Raw genomic sequence first — 22,693 nt, 5'->3', positions numbered from 1 at the left:
CACACACACACACGAGGAATTCACGCTTAGTGCAAATACAAGGGATGTGTACGCATGTTCTAAGTCAAATTTATTTGCGTTTTGTCAATGAAATTGTATTTTGATTTTTAATTAAAACATCACCAATACAAATACAATTTCTGTGACAAAAGTCAAAGAAGTTTCACTTACTATGCGCGTGCACAGCACACACAGCTTTTTTTTACCTTTTTAATTGCAGATTTGTGATGTCAGGTTGTGTTCTTTTGCAAAACAGAAGAAAAAACAGCGCAAAAAAACCCATAGTGTAGTATATTAAAAATCAATTTATAGGGTAAAAGGTGAGTATTGCACGTACATCAATATAAAAATTACACAGCATAACATGTTAGGGACATGTTACCACTCGGCGGGGACAGCAGGGCACGAGCAGACGTACAACTGGAACGTCCTTCCTCTGGTCGCTGGTATCCAGGATCGGAAAGTTCAACTCTGCTTGAAAAGCCTTCCTGTACACTGAAGATACTCCAGCCGTCAGTTCAGAGGAGGTGATCTCCTGATCAGTTCCAGGTTTGTCCGCGTGTGCGTGTGACGTCAAGTGTCAAAGAAGAAGTATTTCGATACGAAACGCGTAGGAGAGGGCGCGTTACTTTATTTTCTTATTCGTTTCCCATTGTGGCTTAAATTTATTGCACAAGCTTTGATCGGTACTTTTGCTAACTCGACATACTACCCAGTGTGGTGAGACGCGACCGGCAGAGGGACGCCACTTGATGACGTCACACGCACACGCGGACTAACCTGGAACTGATCAGGAGATCACCCCCTCTGAACTGACGGCTGGAGTATCTTCAGTGTACAGGAAGGCTTTTCAAGCAGAGTTGAACTTTCCGATCCTGGATACCAGCGACCAGAGGAAGGACGTTCCAGTTGTACGTCTGCTCGTGCCCTGCTGTCCCCGCCGAGTGGTAACATGTCCCTAACATGTTATGCTGTGTAATTTTTATATTGATGTACGTGCAATACTCACCTTTTACCCTATAAATTGATTTTTAATGTACTACACTATGGGTTTTTTTGCGCTGTTTTTTCTTCTGTTTTGTATTAGTCTGGAGTGCTGAGCCATCCCATAAGAACAGCGGCATAAAACCTCCCTCCAATCAGGTTATGTTTATTTTTATTTAGGTCACAATAGCACTTATCACTCACTAATCACTTATGAGCGCAATAATTTTTTGTATCACTGTGTTCTTTTGCCTCTGAATATTTGGTGATTTCTGGCAATATTTGTGATAATAGTCAATTTCTTTAGTACATTAGTACAGTACCCAATGTTTCTCCCGTATGCCAGCCAACCTATGGCAGTGACCCATAGTAGTGCCCCGTAGTTCTGTGCAGAAGAAAGAGAGCTCTCTCTAACAATACTGAATTTGTCTTTTTTTATATAAAGAATCAGACATGCATTTTGTCACTCATTTGCATGCCATTACCCAGAATCCATGACTGCAATGGAAACATTGTATGCTAAGAGATAATGGGGAAAGGCAGGGTTGCAGACCTGTCTTAGGCTGCGCTTATAGTGCCAGCGATGGCGACGCAGCGTTGCGGCAAAACAAATGTATTGCTGCCATCACATGCGCTTATAGTAGAAGCGTCGGAGCAACGGCTTGGTCACGATCGCTGGAAGTCAAGTGAATTTGATTTTTCCAGCGACCCGCATGCATGACGTCACCGTCACTGTCGACGGCGACTGCACAAAAAGCGCAGCCTTAAACATGTGAATGTGCTCACAAGTGATATTTTTCTTTGCTGTCACTCATGGTAACATTTTCAAATTGTAGCTACTATATGTGATGCACAAACCAAATACCTGTAACAGGAAGAGCAGCCAAGACCTAGTCTACAGTGTAGTGTAGATCCCTGCAGCGGCCCCCTCTTTCCAACCCCTATTTCACTTGTGTGTTGGGCCTCAGGGCAGGTCTGGAACAAGGCTGTCACAAAGCCAAGTTGTTTGTATGGAAAGGGGGGCAGGGGGCTGCAGGTTAACCTTACTGTTTCCAGGAGAGCAGGAAAAGAATTTCAAAAGCAACTTCAAAGCCTTCTTTCTTTATTCTTGCAGTCTGTTGTGCCTTACCTTTCACAATAGCAGGATTCTTACTCAATATTTTCACAAAATAACCACCTCACTTAGTTTTGTAAATTGACCCTTTAGCCCCTTTACTGCAAGATGTGCTGTGAATTAGACATCTGTTTTTCCCCTCACTCTGATTTTTTTCTGGCCCCTCTCGTAGTGTAAGGAAATCATTCATGTAGTTCCATTTGTCCCTTCCAACCAACTTGTCAGTACTTTGTTAAAAACTGCAGTTATTTTTCAGGAGGATCACCTTTCCCTAAAATGTAACTTGCAGCATTTAAAAGCAACAAATTTACACAATTTTAAACATTTTCTTTAATAAGGAGCCCAACGGATTTGCTTCCATGAATAACAGCTGTTACCCCCCACTGCCTGTTTCCCCCCCGAAAACCTTGTGCTTTCTTTCTGCAATAAAACATTTTTATGATGTCAGTTTGACTTTGAAACGTTTTGTTTCCGAGTGCTACGAGGACGCCATTGCTTTCGTCTGTATCTAATGATCCCTACTTTGTTGTTGGTTGGATTTGTGACATCTATTAATGGAAAGTGCTTTGTAGCTGAAGTTATACTATACATATATGGGCATATTTACTTACATATTTACGGTCCTGTTATAAGACGCCTTCCTGCATCGGAAGACACCTATTCACATACATGCGTCATACGGTGGGCCTTATGGAATAGCACTGCTTAGTAAATATGGCTTGTGATATTTGTATACACTGTAACTTCATTTATAAAGATCTCTTATGTTGGTTCACTAAAACATCACACTCTATGCGTCTCTGGGGGCAATTCGAATTTGAACTATATCACAAGAGTGTGGAAAGACTGTCCTATTGTTTCCTATTGGTAATTAATGTCGGCTATATGCTTGTGGTTGCATGTAGAACACAAAAGAATTTTAGGCATAGCAATGGTCTGCAGATTAGTGTTATATTAAGATCTGTTTGTGAAAGGTAAGGCGTGAACAGTAGATATTCAAATAATTTCCCGTTAAGAATTTTCGCTTGGATCCATTTTTTCTTCTCTTCCACCAGAGGTGCCAAACTACACTTTTTAATTATTATTCTGTATGTGGCATCAAGGAACTGGAATTAAGTCTGGCAGCAAGTGATAGCTATGAACTGCTTGAGTCAAAGAAGTTAGAGAGTTGGACACTGCTGTATAGGAAGGTTATCACATTAGAAGCAATACAGGCAAATCAGTCTCTGAAGAGAGGGATCCCATTTAGTGTAGTGTGGGGGAAGAAGTGTGTCGGAGGGTACGGCTGTCTGGGCCATTTTCTGCTAAAAATCCCCATTTAAGTCAATTGGGATGTTCGGCCAATTTTTTTTTTCCAAAAGCCAGCTTCAGACAATATAGAATAAGGCCCTTAGGGTGACATTCTCATTAAGCTCCATGCTTTCCTAAATTGCATATTCATTTAATATGTTTGCTTCTTCCCCTTGCTGCCCTCTACTAAAGGCAAATAACAGAGTAAGTTAATTTACTTTATTATCACTGTATTTGTCCTTGCTGATTTGAAAATTGATTATACACTCTTCTTTGGTTGTCAAAGTCAACATGTTTTTTTTTCTTAAACTTCTACATACAGAGGAATGGCTGTTTACTGAAAGTGATTTATTGCAATAAATCATAGAAACTTAAGTAAACCTAAATTAATTTCCAAAAAGGTACAATTCCATAAATCATGTGTGATATAAGTTTGATAACGAAGCAGAAAACATCAGTGAAATAAACTTATGCACTGTGGTTAAAACTATGAATCAAACGTTGAAATGATTGTTCTATCTTATGAGCTACAGTGTATATACCTTGGACAAACAGTGAGCTGCATTTCTAATTATAAGCCATTGCTACAGTAATGCAACATGTTGTTGGCTTCTCCAGCATTAAGAAGGGTTTTTTTTTACATCATTCTCAGATCATTCACATTTCTAAGAACAAAGTTGCTGCTGCCAGTTCAGTTGGGTGGGGTCACATTTTGACTTGGCTCCTGCAGCCACAAGGGGCTCCAGCTGGAATAAAGCATAGACTGAACATAAAGGAAGAGGGACAGGAGGTTTTGAGAGCAAGAGGAACAGGATTTTGCCTTGGTTTTATAAATTAATTTGTTACTTAGTGTTTGCTTGCTTCATTTTCACATGACTAGAGAGCGATACTTTGACACTATATTAGGAGTATGGGAACATATTATTGTACATAGTTTTGTTATTTTCACAGATACTTAGAACCTTGCTGCTGCTGCTGCTGCTGCTGTATTTGTTTCTATTATCTTCATCTCACAACCACCTTTTGTGGTCAGATGGTCCTTGAATACTTTGTTCTCCAATGCGTTGCAGGTTCCTCTTGCAGCAGCAGAGTTAAAGGCAGAGTTGATTTTAAAATCTAACCTCTTAATGTTAAAATGTCCCCATGCACTAGAGCAGCAGTACAAATTAAAACTAAAATTGCATTGTTGAGCTGTTCTCATTTTTTCACCTTGAAATCTTAACGTCATGGTTTATGATGATATTTCGGATACTGGAAGCAGTGTGTAGCGATTATTTAATAATCTCTCTAAATTGTGCTTTCTCACGACCATTTGTTCGTCTAATGTTTCACACTTCAGCACCCAGGCAGGGGACAAGGTTGTCCCTGATGAAGTAGACTACAAAGGGATAAGTGAGGTATATCAATACACAGCAGGCTTTGTTTCTAAAAATAAAATAAAAAATATATCATAATAATTTAATAACTGTCTCATAACTATTACAGCAGCTTTGTGGGTATCCCAGTAGTTAATTGTATATAGCTCCTAAAGTCAAAGAGGGATATTTGGTTATAGTGTGTAGCCTGTGTTTTGGTAATAAGACATTTAATTACTATTAAGGCCCGGGCCATAGAGGGGTGAGGAGAGCGGATGCGCGCTAACGCTGAGGCTCGCCTGCTTAAGTCAGCGCGATTCCACGGACTTGCAGGCGAGCCAGCGTGCGCGAAGGGAGCCGGGGGGAGGTGGTTGGAGGCGGGGCAGTGACGTCGCTGGGCCAATTGCCCGCGACACACTGACGTCAATGTCACGGCGCCGACATCACGGCGCCGTGACGTTGACGCTGCTTAAGGCTGATTGGATGTTTTCAGCCGACAGCGCGCTGAAAAACAGCTTGGCGCTCGGCTGAAAACTCCAAAGCCTCCACACGCCTGCGGATGCTCGCGTGAGCCCCCTCTCAAGGCATCCTCATTGAGGATGCAGGGGTTCAGCGCGGAGCGTCCGCACGGCTCAGCGCTGCTTGTCCTTCTATGGGCGCAGCCTAAGGCAGCAGGTATTTCTTCCCGATCACTAGAGAAGAATATCCAGAAAATTAGCTCTACATGGGCTCATGGACACTGAACAGTTTCTTTTTAAATGGGGTAAATCAATATTTTCCATACAGTGTGTGCAATACTGTATGTAGAATTATGTGCACATTAAAGACTAGCAGCTGATAAAGTGCCTCATATTGCTCATTTTATGATCCAATTAGTGTAACGTGACCATGTTATTTTATTACATTGTAAAAACGTTGGAGTAGGGCTTAATTGGGCTCTGAAAATAGCAATATTCACTGTCAAAGATAAATTAACAATACATATAAAGCTTGACTATAAATAAAATAGGCTAAGAATGAGACTAAGATGGTCTTACAATTGAAAGAGATTGCAGCCAAAATTGATAAAAAAGATGCTTGATATAATGCTGCCAATAGATTTATATATAATATGCCTCTCTTGTTATGCCCATATCTAATAGGCTGTGAAGCTGCTTCCCAGTGCTGGAGAGGACATCATGTCTGTCCAGATGAATGGGGGGGGATCTTCTCCAGCATACGAAAGCAGCTTTACAGCATATTGAATAATGGCCTCCGCATCATTTTAACTGTAACAGCAATTTAGGTATTGTAGTACTAATACCATATACATTATTAGCATGTGCGGAACATATAGGGCCCTATGTACTAAGGAAATATTTGTTTGTTTTTGTGTGGCAACATTTTTGTGCTAAAAAACGGTACAAAACCTCATAAAATGTGCATCATTGATACATTATTCATTGCTTGACATGAATGGGTACAGTTGAATTAGTTTTTTATATATAGCTAATGTTAGTAAATATCAGTTATTAGTGCCACATTATTGATGATAGCCATACAGTGAAAATAAATGTTGTTAACCTATATAATGAAACATCCGTGCTGCGTCAGATACATGTTTAGTCGTTGACTGAGCCACTTGTGCTGAAGCAGGGATATCCTTAAAACTTGGCATGTTGGCGACCCTTTGGGACTGGACTTGGCCACCCCTGGTTTACTCCAAGTTGAACTTGGTGGATGATTTTGATGCAATAAAGTGGAAAGACTGTTCCAAGTAAATTGCATAATTGAGAGGGGATGTGTAAGGCATATGTTCATCATTGTCAGTCACCTGTTAAATCACAGCCCATTTTACAATCCAGTCTGAAATTTATGAATTATATAACTGCAAAAATGTTCAGCTGTGATTTGGGCAATGGGAAAATAAGCCCAGCAATCACTTTTAGTATGCGACATCAACTGGTTTGAGAATTAGTGAAGATTCCAATTAATGATTCAGAACAATTTTTGATGATGGAGTAAAACACTGTGATGTAACGTCTCCTCTCTCACTTTCTACCAGCCGAACTCAAGATGTGTTGGAACATACAGTGCCTGTTACAAAAATGTTATGATAAGGATAAAAAAGTTACTTGTAGGCTACCTTATATATATATATATATATATATATATATATATATATACACACACACACACACACGGAAATAGCTGTGTTAGTCCAGTTGCGATAGTGCAGAATAAATGAGTTCTTCAGTATTAGATGATACCTTTTTTATTTGGACTAACAATTTATGTCATAGGACAAGCTTTCGAGAGTTTTCCTCTCTTCCTCAGGTCAGCAATACTGATATACAAAGGTTTCTACGACTTAGACAGGGATTGGAAAGAGAAAAAAAGGAAGAATGAAGAACAGAGAGATGTATATGACGTGGGGTGGGGGAGGCACTGGAAGGGTGTTAAAACAAAGATAAGGAAGGTGAGAATTGGGGATGGGGGGCTGTACATCCACAGCAGCAGAGGGGGAAGAGGATGCTGGGGGAGGGGGGGGGGTCAGTCAGTCAGTCAGTCAGTCACGCAGTCAGTCACCCACCCAGGCAGTCAGTCATCCACCCTGGCAGTCAGTCACCCACTCATTCAATCACCCACTCAGGCAATCACCCAGGCAGTCACCCACGCACCCACTTTGGCAGTCACCCACCCACCCTGGCAGTCACCCACCCTGGCAGTCACCCACCCACTTAGGCAGTCACCCAACCAGGCAGTCAGTCACCCATACTTAACCCCCCCCCCCCCCAGGCCCATACTTAACCCCACCCCAGGCCCATACTGAATCTCTCCCAGGCCTTTTGTCACATTGGATGTAGCATTGGGTATCTTTGTCTTTTGCTGAAAATATCAAAATAAACAGATTGCATTGTAATGTTTTTTTCCGTATTACAATAAGAAGAAAACAGATAAGTAAAAGTTGTGCGCACATTTTTTTTTTCCGTGGTAGGTGCGCTATGGATGGGTTGGGGAGGGGGGAGGCCCTGCTCCTTTCATTTGTCTTGGGCCCCATGATTTCTGTTGGCGGCCCTGTATATACACACACACACACACACCATGTTAGACAGTGTGTGGGACTACTTCTTTAATGACAGAGTTTTGCCATCTATTGTGGTTTTTACTGCACCCCACATGTGCCCGCCCCACATCAACTCCTCCCACAGTAAGGATCTGATTATGTCTGACAGTTGTAAAATATTTTAGAGCTCTGCAGTTAACAAAACAAAGCTCAATGATGTTTCCTTTTTCCAGTGTTTCTTAAGCTTTTCAAGCTCAATGTTTCTGGCGTCTGGTTAGTGACAGTGCAGTATATGTAACACACAATGGTAATTTTTTCCTAAAGTAAAAAGTGCTGGCATCCTTAGATTGCTACATTAATCAAAATTATAGGCTAAAGCTGTAAAATTCCGGGCATTATTGAAATCCCTGCTCTCTGATTGGTTAGAATTCTAGGCATTATCCAATCGGTAATGCCCGGAATTTTTGGCTGCTTAAAAAGTGTTTCTTTCCAATGTATTTATTTTCAGCCAATCACTTTCAGAACAGCTCTGAGACAGGGCAGCGGATTGGTCAGGAGGAAGGAACAGCTCTGAGACAGGGCAGGGGATTGGTCAGGAAGAAGCAGCAGGCTGTGACTCCTCCTCCTCCCTCCGTAAATGGAGCTGACAGATTTAATTGAGATAAGGGAGAGAGAGTGTAAAGTAAGTGTCTGCAGTGTGTGTAGCTGCAGTTTCTGTCTGTCTAGTGTGTAGCTGCAGTTTGTGTGTGTGTAGCTGCAATTTGTGTGTGTAACTGCAGTTTGTGTGTTTTGTGTGTGTGTGTGTGTGTGTGTGTGTGTGTGTGTGTGTGTGTGTGTGTGTGTGTGTGTGTGTGTGTGTAGCTGCAGTTTGTCTGTCTAGTGTGTAGCTGCATTTTGTCTGTCTAGTGTGTAGCTGCAGTTTGTTCTATGTGTGTCTGTAACTGCAGTTTGTATGTAGCTGCAGTTTGTGTGTGTGTGTGTGTGTGTGTAGCTGCAGTTTGTGTGTCTGTGTGTGTTTGTAGCTGCAGTGTGTGTGTATGTAGCTGCAGAGTTTGTGTGTGTGTGTAGCAGCAGTGTGTGTTTGTAGAGCTGCAGCGTGTGTGGTGCTGTGTGTGTGTGTGTGTGTGTAGCAGGAGAGTTTGGATGTAGCTACAGAGTGTGTGTGTGTGTGTGTGTGTGTGTGTGTGTGTGTGTGTGTGTGTGTACACAGAGGGGGCAGCAGTGTGTGGATATAGATAGCTGCAGTGTAAGCGTATATAGAGGTGCTTTAATGTATTTACCATTTTATTTTAATAAAAATCTATATAACTTTACAAAAGTAACAGAAACAAAAAATGATCGAGTGAACTACCGCTTGCTATGAAAAGAAGTTGGGGAACTCACCAGATTTGAAGGTTAAAAAAGTCTTTAATGAAAACTACATAAAATGACAAAACTCCTCCTCCACTCCTCCTCAACTTTACAAAAGTGTTTATTATTTATAAAAAAGCCTACATTTAGCCTATAATAGTAATAATCCCTTCAGAACAGGGCATTGCTGGCCAATAATGCCCTGGCTGGGTTAAAGTCCCTCGGCTTCGCATCGGGCCTTCAACACTTCCAGCCAGGGCATTATTGGCCAGTGATGCCCTGTTCTGAGGGGATTATTACTTAAATAAGACAGGTACTAATATCATTGTGAGATGATATTGACATTTTCTGTTGGTGTGCAGCCATATACAGTGGCGAGAAAACGTTTGTGAACCCCTTAGGATTTTCACATATTTCAAACTTAAAATGTTATTAGATTTGAATTTAAGTCCTAATAATAGATAAAAACCTGATCAAACAAATGACACAAAAACATGATCTTTTTCCAACATTTATTTAGTGACAAATGATTTTACATTCATTGTCCACGTGTGAAATAGTATGTGAAACTTTAGGCAGCGTCCATGCTGCCGCTGAGCGCGCTTGTCGCGATCACTTCAGTTATTGCCAATAAGTACGGCCTCGCAAGCGCACGTACGCTCTCCAAAGCACGGCGCTGGCAGAGGCATGGAAATGTGATCCTTCTGTAACCAATGAAAGTGCACAGTCACAAACCAATCACAGCAGCCTTACTGTAAATGCAAAAAAAGTTTACGCCCCCCCCCCCCCGGGTGTAGACCAAACTCACAAAGTTTCTGATCTTTATATATGGTGGGTCCTCCGAAACACAACCTGAAGATCTACCTGATTCTAATTATCCTATTTAATTTATTTGATAAAACCAGGGTTAGCTTACTTTTGCACAAACCCTTACTCTTAATTACTAATTGTTTGACTAATACATACATCATTTTGTTTAAAAAGATGTGGAATTGGTTAATATAAACCCTATTGAATATTTAACAAAAGACTGGTTTTGATTTAAGAAGGTTATCATGGAAAAACTATGGAATTTCCATAATTATGATTGGGGTTTACAAACTTTCTTGCTACTGTATGTAGTTTTTTGTGTCAAACACGCACACGGAAAAAAAAATTATCCTGGTAACTGGAGGGTCAGGAGATCACAGCTTATTGCTGGGGGACCCCTCCTGGTTCATATATGTTTAAAAAAATAAAAACAATTGTCCATATTTATTGTTGGTGAACAAATCCAGACAATTATAGTGCTGAATATGAGAACTATTTTGAAAATATGATAAAACAAAAACTAGAAATAATCTGATTCCACCAATAATTTGGCAATCTTTAGAAATTATTATTTTAAAGCAAGTTTAATTTTGGATGATCAATAGTATAAAACAGCTTCAGGTATATGTGTAATTAAGTGAAGAGGTTAAAGCGCAAATTTCACTTGTAAATTAAGGTACTATTGAACCAACCCAGAGACGTGAAGAATGAATGTAATAAGAATACTATATGTCACAATACAAAAACCATAGTGGTAGTGCAGCTCTGATGAAAAATACTTTTTCCAATCGTCATAAGAATTGTTTTGTGCAGGATACGGAGCGCAAATACTCCCAGGTATATGTGCAACACAGCAAAAAAGCTTAAAAATATAGAGATACAAAAGCCACAATCATCACTCACATGCTATGCATTTGGATAAGGCGATGAAGAGGTTAAACCTCTTAAGGTTGTGGATGGGGCCTCAGTATTGCAGGTATGGGATGGGGGTGTAATATCTGACCTAGATCCAGTGTAATATCTGACCTAGATCCCCCGCTCATAGAAATAAGAGAAAAACAGACCATAGAACAGATATGCAATTTACTAAAACAAACAAAATAAAAAGACCATGCGCTCACTAAGGGCGCTCTGTCTTAAACATTAATACCACCCTGGGTCCAGGAACTGACACAGACGTTGCACATCAGCTTGACTCTCTCGCTCCGCTCCGTGGGGATGACGTCACTTCCCGAAGCGTCGCTGTCGCCAGGAAACAGAGGAATTGGGTGGGCGTACTGCAGCTTGTGCTTTGCTTGGTAGTGTGGTCCGGCTCCGGCTCCACTGCCCTACATGTTTCATTCCGTAGGAACGTCCTCAGCATAATGAAGCATATGTGAAATGTGTGTAAATATCTGACTGGAGTGAAAGGCCAGAAAAAATACATTCTGAATCTTTTTAAATCGTACATATATCTTCATAGTTATTTCAACACTAGTGTGAGAAAAAAATCCAAACACTAGAAAATCTGCTCCATACAATTCAAATCCCTAATGTGTTTGCTATCACCATTTCTAGAGGCTAGAGTTTTACAGAAACGAGTTTTGGGAATACCCATCATATGTAGAGTAGATTTAAATTGAAATCTTAGATTTTTCATGCGCACAGTGATTGCCAGTAAAGATGTTTGCAAATCTATATCACAGAATATCTTACCTTCGCGTGGCAGAAGATCAAGATAAGATCGTTTTCAGGGTCATATTTTTTTTAGTTGTACTTTATTATAGTGCACTCCTTCAAGTGAACAGGCCGTGAAGTGCCTTAAGGTTAGCCCTGCATAGTAAACACGACCCTCTAACTTGTCTTGATGCATTCATATGTCATGAATACCTTTTTGTTTTTTACCTTTTGCAGGCCCCTCTACAGTAAAGGGTTTTAAAGAATCATTACCGACCCAAATTATTTTGTAGCCAAGCAAATAACATTAAAGTAGTCATCCTTACAGCAGTATTACAACTCGCTCAAACACTTTTATAGGCCGAGTCCATAGAAGGACAGGCCGTGCTGAGGCATGCGGACGCTCAGCGCTGAGCCCCTGCATCCTCAATGAGGATGCCTAGAGAAGGGGCTTGCGCGAGCGTCCGCAGGCGTGCTCAGGCTTTGGAGTTTTCAGCCGAGCGCCAAGCTGTTTTTCAGCGCGCTGTCGGCTGAAAACCTCCAATGAGAGCGGGGCTGCGTCAACGTCACGGTGCCGTGACGTCGACGTCAGTGCGTCGCGGGCGATTGGCCCAGCGACGTCAGCCCCGCCTCCCTCAGTCTCCCCCCACCTCCGATCGCGGACGCTGGCTCGCCTGTATGTGCATGGAATCGCACAGCTTCTGCAGGCGAGCCTCAGCGTCAGCGCGGTGCAGCACGGCTCCCCCCCTCTATGGCCCGGGCCATAGAATGAATCTAGTGGACAGTACTATGGAAGATCATTTATCCATATGACTTTTCAGGAGTCAGTGATGACTGCTTCTGCTTATTAGTAATACATGTCACCATCTGTAAGGGTTGAGTCAAAAGCAGGATTTCTTGCGCCTTTTTCTAATAATAGCAAGCAAGTCATCCTAGATGTGTTAAAGAAAGAATTTATGTGAATAAGACCATGGTACATATTTGCAGTATTATATCTAGAGCAGAGTTGTCAAACCCCAGCCCACAGGCCACATACGGCCCGCATGGGTCACCATACAGTCTATATGAGGTCGCTCAGCAGACACACCCTGCGTTCCAACTAGGGGAGAGAACTGGGACATCTATGCCAGCGGCTGGGGGGGGTACGGCAGCCCAGCGCTGGAAGTTGTATCTTGCTGCCATGCCTCCTCTCTCCCCACTGGTCCAGGCCTCCTCTTCCCCCCCCCCCCACCCAACCAGAACTTGGGCCCAACTTTTTTCACACGGCAAAGGAGGCGCTCCCCAAGGTAAGGATATGTGGGATTTTGTGGGGAGCGGGTATTGTGTGTGTATTGTGAGGGGGTATTGTGTTTGTGTGTGGGTGTATTGTGGGGGTGTATTCCTGGGGGGTATTGTGTGTCCTATTTGTGTATTGTGGAGGGGTATTGTGTGTGTGTATTGTGGGGGAGTATTCTTGGGGGGGTATTGTGTGCATGTGTATTGTGGGTGGTATTATGTGCGTGTGTGTGCGTGTATTGAGGATGGGGGGTATTGTGTGTGTGTGTGTGTTGTGGGGTTTTGTGTGTGTGTATTGTGGGTGGGGGGTATTGTGTGTATATATTGTGAGGGTGGGGGGAGAGACAGGACGGGTTGGGGGAGAGTAAGGCAGAGGAGGGGGGAAGAGAGGGGGAGGAGGGGGGGAGAGAGTGGGAGGAGGGGGGGGAGAGTGTGGGAGGAGGAGGGAGGGACAGTCTCCCTCCCCCCTCTAAGGACCACTTATCTGGATTTGGTTTCCTCTTCTCTTGATGAGGAGAGGGGGTGGGGGAGATAGATACCAGCGACACTTACATTTTCTTTTTAATATATAAAAAGCTCAAGAAAAAAGAACTCATAGGTTATAGTGACTGTATTTTTTTTTCCTGGTGCGGCCCGAGTCTGTCGGATTTTAGAATTGTCCCCCAAGCTATTCCGAGTTTGGCGAGGCCTGATCTAGAGCCAAAAACAGGGATTTGTACATTTCGAATCACAGAGAGAGTAACCAGCAAAAGGGTGAAAATACTCTTGTACCTTTCTTCTTCCTTATTCCCCAAAGATGTGCACTTGGAAACCTGTGGTGTTTTATACTTGCAGTATCAGCGGCAACTGCAGTGTATTTATTCTCTTCAAGAGTCAATAGAATACAAACATTGTTCCAGGGCTCCATTCTTGGCATCAATGGCTCCCGTTTGTTTCACCCAATCTCACTGAACTCTTTGTTTCACTCTGTACTTCTACAACTATGTTATTAGCATCACTATGTACCAAAATTAATACTTTATTTTCTTTCAGTTTCTGTTGCATCCTTTCAAAGGGATCTCTTTGTACCAATATGTTGCCATATTCTTTGCTCCTATGTAATCATCCACTAATTAACATCACTATCACTCGTCCTTTCTGTTTGATGGACAATGACGTGCATACAGTACTTGCAGTTTACCAACTTCCTATGTGTCATCTTTCCACTGCATATTGTTGCTTTTCTGTTAGTCTAAGTCAGTGGTTTTCCACCTTCTTTCTCTCGGGGCACCCCTAACCACAGTGCTCAGTTGCTGAGGCACCCCTACAACAGGACAGGGTCACAGAAAACATATGATAGAGAGACTGTCACAGGAGAAAGAGACAGACAGAGGGGGAAACGGTGTCAGAGGGGGCAGAAAGTCACAGAAAACACACTCAAGACAGAACAAACACGTGCGACAGAACAAATGCACACAAGGCAGAGACACACAGCCTCACTTCTCTACTGCCCATGCTGCTTCATCCTCTGCTTCGCCATACACAGCAGGCTCCTGACACCTCCCCCTGATTGGCTGCATTACCAAGCAGCAGCAGCCAATCAGGATAGAGGAAACTGTCTTGCTCTCTCTCCCTGCTCTGGGAGATCGGGGAAATCTTTGGCAACAAGGGTTTCAGAAAAATATTATGTACATTGGGTGTACAACAAATTAAGAAACAAATACATTTCAGGCAACTTTGTCAGGCACAGATTCAAATAATGGGCAGTGGATATAACGTAAAGATCTTTGGAGGAGTTAGATGAGAACAACCAGAGAAGAAATAAACCTAGTATGGGAACTCATACAACAAGTGGATGAGAGATGAAATAGTTAAAACTGTAAAACTTTATTATCCAAACTTAAAACTAGTTTTGCCTCAGTTCACTCTGGACAGTGGTTGATTGCCATCCACTTGTTCATCACTGCCTGATACATATTGATGTTCAGTTGCAGTACTACATTATAGATCCAGAGCATTTACATAAGTGTTCATATCTATAGGATCGTAGCGTTTAATATTCGTTTTAATACCCTTTATTTTAAGTTTGGATAATAAAGTTTTACAGTTTTAACTATTTCATCTCTCATCCACTTGTTGTACGAGTGCCCATACTAGGTTTCTTCCTTCTCTGGTTGTTCCACATTAATTACTTACCTAGGGAGCACCTACAACATACATTATTTCTGGCAGCTGCGGGGGTTAAACCATTAGTTCACGAGGAGTTAGATGAGCATACTTTGATTTAGAATAAGGTGATGGAATTTGTATCATGTATTGTCAACATTTCGCACAAATATATTGCGATTTAAAAATGGTGTATGAATTTTGATTTATAAGCAGATCTGTTGTAAAGGGCGAAACGTCTGTTATAAGGAAAACACTGAATTTATTATATTTGACACTGAAGTGTATGTGAAATCGGACCTTAGCAGGACAAAGGTCTAATTTTTGAACTGTGACTCATTACCACTGGAACACATCCATTTCACACAACACACAGTAAGCACCTGTTCTGACTTTTTATGCATTATTCAAAACTGTCATTATGTCCTTTAGGAGAACGTTTACACACTACCAATATGAAATGTTTGCAAAACAACTAAAAAAAATAAATAAATAGATAAATGAAATGATTAAGAGAACAGTTATGGCATTTGCTCTGTGATTTTCTATCATGCACCCCTTTCGGGGATGTCAGTGATATTAATTCTACAAGTCTGTGAGGCTTTACAGATGGTAAATAGTAAATAACAATAAAGAAGACTCTATTGATCAGTGAACAGGTCTGTAATGTGGGTAGCCATATTAGAATAGTAATAGAACTGTGGTGTATAGTACTTTGTTGATAAGTACACATTTTGTTTCTGTAACGGAGAGCTCACCACAAACAAGGCGTGACCGCGATGCCGAGGTGGGGATTAGATATTACACCAACCCACAGCAGCGTGGGTGCGTCTGCAGTGTAGATTGGTCGAGGTAGCAGGGTAGGAGAGGTCTGGATGGTCAGTAATACTTGCCGAGGTTGGTGTTGGCGAGTAGCAGATCGTCGGAGGTACTTAGCCGTGGTCTGGATTGGAGAGTGGTGGATCGTCGAGGGACTTTGCTGATGTCCAGATGGAGAGGTGCGGATCGTCGCAGATAGCCGAGGTCAGGAGAACAGAAGAGCGGAGTCCGGAGGAATAGCTAATGTCAGGAGCAAAGATCAGGAAGCATGACAAGACTGTGGAGGCAAGACAGCAGTGAACACATCGCTCGTAGGAAGGTTTATGCTCAGCCGATGAACCAGTGGGCTGACTTAGCATATAAGTCATACTGGGACCAATTAGGACAAGGCGAGAGGGGGCGTGTCAGGAGCGCCTGCTGTTATTGGCTGAAGAGGTGCAAGAGACAGGGGTGGGAAGGTTTACTGACAGGGATTGGTGAAGCGGTACCTGCGCATGTAGAGCGCGAATCCCGCACGTATGTGGCACGCCAATGACACCCCCACGCGGGCACAACCCGGAGGCGGTACCAGAGGAGTCTGTATTAATTCTCGCACGTGCCCGTAGACCGGCGGCTGGTAGATGGCCCAGGTGACGCCCGCATGAGGCGGGGTGAAGCGCAACACCCGATAGTGGGCTGAGGTAAGCAGGAAGCGCGCTGAGGGTAGCGAGACTCACGGATCCTTCCAGTTTCCTCACTGTTGAGAAAGTTACATAATGTCTCCTTAAATTGTACTTTATTATATAGCTTTTACAGATACCCTTTGTCCTTAGAAAGAATTAACACCTAACATTTCATCTTTCATATTTTGTTTAAAAATATAAAAATGCACACATTTCCTTAACTTTTCTTGTTTTTCATGCTGATCACATATCTCGTTGTGAAGTTTTTCAGTAGTTTTCTATTTGGAGAAATATTAACCTAATATCATCAGTGGGGCAGTCTTCTAAAAATGGCTAACAGGATTCATTTTCCTTTACTCAGCCCTGAACACTGCATCTTTGAAATCGCAACAACATTCTTTCCTCGGTTACACAAGAAGACCTACAGTAACTACACTTACCAAAAGTGTTGTGTGTAATGTCAACTGAGTGATATTTATTATTGGGCTGTTCGTCTAAAAAGGTATAACATTGATTTAAAAAAATGGATGAAGTTGAAAGTTGCAGGGAAACTATCACGTGGCTGAATGCTTTTATTGAAATAAATTACCAATACGTTACAAGATGTAACTTCACATTTAAAGGCTCATGGGAACATTAAGTGCCACTTTGACTAAATTGTGCTTTTCTTTAATGTACTTTATGAGCCATAAGGTGCATCATAGCTTAGCACCATTGTCGAAATATGACCCTAAACGTTTATTAGGATTTACTGCTAGTTTATACTTTGTCTCAACCCCACTACAGTACCTGGTAACTTTTCTAACAAAATGACCCCAAATCATGTTTCTTTTGTGGGAGCTGTCATAGTTTCCTGGTGATTTAATGGAAGTAATAATGTGGCATTTCATTTTGTGTGGCCTACAGTGCTAGTATAACGGGCTCCATTCAACCCTCTGGTGGCCTTCTTGAAATCAAATTAAATGACGCATTTCTGTATTCTTTGGCACTATAAGCACATAACCTTATTTGTGACTTAAAATTAAAAGGAAAAAAGAATCCGGAAGGTCTAAAATCTTGCGGATTTGAGCTATTCCTTTGTGCAAGTGTGCATATGTGTCTATAACATGCAAGGAGGTGCACATTCATTAACAACTTGACAAGTTAGGTAACATTTGCTGATTTAAAGACTATAGAGACTGGTGGAAAATATTGTGTTTTTATAATTCTGTCATCTCATCACATGCATACCTCCTGCTTATTTCAAAATATCCTTGGCAACTCACCTTGCTCATAATCCATAATCCATGCTTCTTAGTAACCAAAAACACATCATTATCTTTGAGGACTAGTGTATCTCAATAAAGGTTTTGTGCTAGTTTACATATGTATAAGTTATTTGATGCCAGAGTTGGTCACAACAGTGCACGTGCAAGAGAATCAAGAACATGCATTGCAGCATTATAGCATAATTTGCCTTAAATGTATAGTCAAATTGAATATCTAAATCAAGTTAATCAGTATGAAATGTGGGCGACCTGCAGTTCAGTAGCTAAATAAATGGCCTTGTGGTTAAGGCATTTGCTTCCGGATTGGCTTATGACTGTTAAAGGTGCAATGCCACCTTCTTATGACCTACAGTAATTCTTTACATCTCCAATTCAATTATAAAAAATAAGATTGTAATTAATCATTCAAAGATAAACTGTTGTTGTAAAATCCACAATGTATAGTGCTGCATCCAATGCTATATAATTATAAAGACCCTACTTCTGTTATTCTTTTGGACCCAGATCCACAAAGCTTTAAGTGACTTTATGTTACATTAACCTAACTTAGTCACTTTAGACCTATTGGTGTATCCTCAAAGCCCAATAACATAATTTTAAGTCATGTTTTGTCCCCTGTAAGGGCATGGCACTAACTATAACGGCCGTTAGTGATACTGACGCCCAAATGAGGCATACTGTAACCCTAACATCCCATTCCCACCAAAATCTATCAGGGTTAATGCAATTACTTGAAGTTACGTTAGTTACAGTAGGTCATACCTAAACTTGCTGTTCTTCACATCCAGACCCTGAAATAGAGCTTCTGCAGGGTCTGGATGGATGTAACAGCACAGTTAAGTATGAGTTTACTAACATACTGTAGCATTATTTACCAGCGTTTTTTCTCTCTCCACTAATTTTTCTCTCCACTTCAGCGAAAGACCTATTTCAGGGCTTGGATCAGCTTAATGCTAAGACATATTTAACGTCATGTTATTGGAAGATGGTGCAACGTGATTCTACAATAATGTGACATTAATCCTATGCTAATGAGACGTAGAGCGGACGTTAATTTAGCATATTTTTTTAGCTTAAGAGGATACCTAGTGAAGTCAGGGGTCATAACGTACATTCTTGTTTTAGGTAATGTCACATTACAATCCCTGATTTAACAGAGCTTTGTGGATCTAGGTCTTTGAACAGTAAGATGGCAGTGTTGTTTTGTGACATTGTGACTTTTGCCAGTAGGCAGACAGCCTTTGTGCTGTATGCCTGATTTTAGCAAGCGGCAGCAAGAGAGTCCCCTTTCCCTTCACCCCCACGAACAAAAGGTTAAACGTTTTCAGGCTGTTCATGCTCCGAATTCCCCCTTTTTATACCTCCCTATAACACACACTTCTCCAAGATCAGAGACCAATAGCTATTTTTATTTTAACATTCTCTTGAAGGGGATAATGCTAAACATGTGTCCCTTCCCTGCTTAGCCAGCAAACGTCTCTCATTGCAGCCCTGTAATTTAAACAAAGAAAACTCCATAAGCACACACAGGATATAAGTGATGAAGGGGGAAGCGAAAGCCAAGGGGTGGAGAGAGACTGAATTCCAGTCTGATTCTGGAGGCGGACGCAAGGGAATAAGCCGTCTACAAAAAGTGGTTTGGGGAGAAACGAAATGTATTTTATTACATTATTTTAAATCTTATTTTTGTTATGGGAGACTTTGTTGGCTTTTTATTTACTTCTAACTGGGAAACAATAAAGCAATACCCACATTAGACCTGTGACCTAACATTAAACAGAGCATAAGCTTGTATTTCTTAGCATACGTTTCCTGGTTTTCAGAAGTGAATGAATTTAGGCAGATGGTGTTGTGGAGATGCATACAGTACAACACGTTACAGAGCAAGTCTCTGTACACATTTTCCCATCTAAATGAGGGAACCCCTTCAGCGCCATATGAATTATGTGATGCTTTGCTGGCCACTGTCACACCATCTATTTGACAAGCTTTGGCTAAGTGGTTTACATTTAATTAAAACAATATAACTGGTTTTATACAAAGGGGTAGCTTGTAGTGCAGCCAGAAAAAAATACACTCAATAAGAGAAGCACACAAAATAGTTTGCTTGTGTTTCAGTAGTTCGTATAAGGTACGTTATGAGTGAACTTTGTGGTAGTAGTTTGCGCCTGATTTTAACAAATGGTTGAACTAAAGAACAAGGCTGGATTATGTACTTTGCAACTAATAAAGCTGTCCATTCCCAGGTACTGTATAAATTGCATACATAGCATATGGTAGGTGGTGTGTAATTATGAATGAAATCGTCTAAGATCGAAAAGAAAGCATTTCATTTTGTGTACTTAAGGAGATTCTTATTTGTGACATTTAAAGATGGAATCACACTTCCCCTATCCTAATGTCTTTTCTTTTTTATCATATATACAGTATTTACTTTATTTTTACCTTCTTTTTTTTCTGGGCATTCTAAAATACTGGCAAGTATGATTTCCAAAAAACAGAGTTCTGGGCATATTGATGAAACTGTGATAACAGCAGTGCACAACTGATAATAAAGGAAGAGTGATATTTGTATTCAAATTAATTATCACTATTCAAAAGGAATTATACATGCAATAACATTGCTTCTAACAAAAACGAATTTGCGTGCACTTTTCTGGACAAAATTAATTGTGAAATGCCATATAACACAATTTGTAACAAGTCACTCTGAAAGGTGAAAACTCGCCAAATTGAACTGATTACAGTAATATGTTGAAAGGGTTAATACTCCAAATAACTAAAATATTTATGTAGTTTTGATATTAGTTTTTCATAGTTTAACCTGTAAATGTTGGTAAAAAAAATATCTAAAAAAAGTTAATGGTGGGTTAAACATAGCTACTGTATCACAAGTTAATTCATCTTTTGAGTGACCCGTGCAACAGCCTATCAAGTATGTCGCGATCATGTAATCATTGTCCATAGAAGACGCAAATAAAAGAGGTGTCTTCTTTCGTTCAGATAGCGCGCAGTGTTCAGGCGGCGTGCTGATCCCAGGTCCCCTAGCAAACTAACAAAAAGTCCATGAAGTAGCTACTAGACCTCCAAACCTAGTAACTATGTCATGGACTTTTTTGGTCCCAAATGAGTGTTTACAAAGTCATCAGTCACCCAACTTTAAACCTATTACATATACAATATCTCAGACATTTGTTCAAAATGTTCATATGTAAAACTGCACCGTTAATCCCCTTATGTGCAATATTCTCCCATTATATACATTGGCAAACTATCAATCTAAGGTACTGTAGGCGAGAAAAATGTCAGATTTTAGCCATCAACTCTTATCTCTCAGGTTATTGAATATCTTGTGAATAATTCATTTTGCGCGATTTACTCATTTACATACTCGATATGCATATTTCATGAATTTGAAGAGCCCAAACCAAATCCCTACCTTATCACGCAGTTGAGACATTCAAGAAGTGTTTAATAAATATGCCAAGATCTCTTTCCGAGTGATGTCACCCTTTAACGCTCACAAAGTCCATTCTCGCAGTTTAATGAATAGACCATTATGACTGATGACATCATCCTAATTCTAACTTTCAGATAGGTACAAGTTGGCTCTAGACCCTCTCAAAAGCACTATGCAATGTGTTGTTATTCTTTTCATACTTGGGCTTCTTGGCCATACGTATGCAAAGCTTTTAAGCATATCTTAAATTGTGAAACAACCATTAAAATATTTGAGTACAACACTAGAGAAGGTGTTGTGGAGAATTAATCCTATGCTTACTGATCATTTTGGGTGAGGCAACAATGTATCAGCATGGGAGACCTGGCAAATGTGTGTTGCATCTAATTTAAATGATGTTTTTTCTAGATAGCGGCAGCACAAAATGAATGGCGAGGAAGTATTCTGTATCATTATACGAAGCAACATTTTCTTCTTTTTTTTTTACCATACTCTACATACCTGAACTTTTATTTAAATAGGTCAGACTTTATGATATTGTGTACTTGCTTTCTCAAACTGAAAACCCACAAAGATAAACGTCCTGAGAGGTGTCTTTAATACCCACATAGATAACTTGGCAAAGGAATAACATGATTCATTTCTCTTCTCAGGCAGATGGAGAGGAAGGATCCCCAGCTGATAACTTTTCAATAGATCCACAGTTGGAAAGACAAGTGGAGACTATTCGCAACCTAGTCGATTCCTACATGGCAATCATTAACAAAAGCATCCGAGATCTGATACCCAAGACATTAATGTACATGATGATCAATCGTGTAGGTAACAGAGAGCCTGTATTGCTCTCATAGTTTAATATCATCTTGCAACAGGATTTTCGGTTTTGATTCTGTGATATCTGTATACTATTGATCCTAGTAGAATTGAAGTCACTTAAAACCTTTACATTTACAGAGAGTGAATCATTTTGAGTATGTTTCTTTCAACAAGACACCAAATTTAAATGAGTTGCTAGATAATTTTTAATAAGCGGCACTGTCGCTTGCATTAATCTTTTCACTTCTGGGGAATTTTACAGACTTCTGGTAGGGCAGGCAGACGTTTTCTCTGGAAATTGGGTTGTGACCAAGAGAAGCCTATAGATCCTACTGAAATCAGTGGTTAGCTGAAAAGTGACAAGCACATAATTACGGGTCTGTGAAACAATGTGATATATAGGACTTAAATAAGAGATGAAGACATAGCAGAGTGACAATTAGTAAGGTGTAACTGACAGGAGACCTGTCATGGTGAGGCAAGCGAACAAAGGAATACAGAAGTTTACATAAAACACACAAACCACATAATTTCATGGTAATATTTTGGTTTGCAAATAGAGATGTGCGAATGTTTTCAAAACTGGATTAGAAAATGTTTCCCCTTTTTCTCCTAAATGTCACCAAATTTCAGATTGACAGAA

General features: G+C 40.7%; 1 protein-coding gene across 9 annotated transcripts in view; it reads left to right on the top strand.

Annotated features, from left to right (window-relative positions):
- DNM3 (dynamin 3) overlaps positions 1 to 22,693 on the top strand; it is a 292,881-nt gene that overhangs the window by 176,694 nt on the left and 93,494 nt on the right. For 8 of the 9 annotated variants that reach the window (XM_075616718.1, XM_075616717.1, XM_075616721.1 and 5 more), the window contains one exon: positions 21,888 to 22,052. The exons of the other annotated variant lie outside the window; for it this stretch is intronic. In XM_075616718.1, the coding sequence (XP_075472833.1) occupies positions 21,888 to 22,052 (165 nt within the window). The remainder of the gene's footprint in view (positions 1 to 21,887; positions 22,053 to 22,693) is intronic. 9 annotated transcript variants of the gene reach the window in all.

The sequence above is a fragment of the Ascaphus truei genome, chromosome 10 (assembly GCF_040206685.1).
Source record: "Ascaphus truei isolate aAscTru1 chromosome 10, aAscTru1.hap1, whole genome shotgun sequence".
Lineage (NCBI taxonomy): Eukaryota > Metazoa > Chordata > Amphibia > Anura > Ascaphidae > Ascaphus > Ascaphus truei.
Note: the sequence above shows the minus strand (reverse complement) of the source record. Positions and strands in the feature narration are given on the sequence as shown.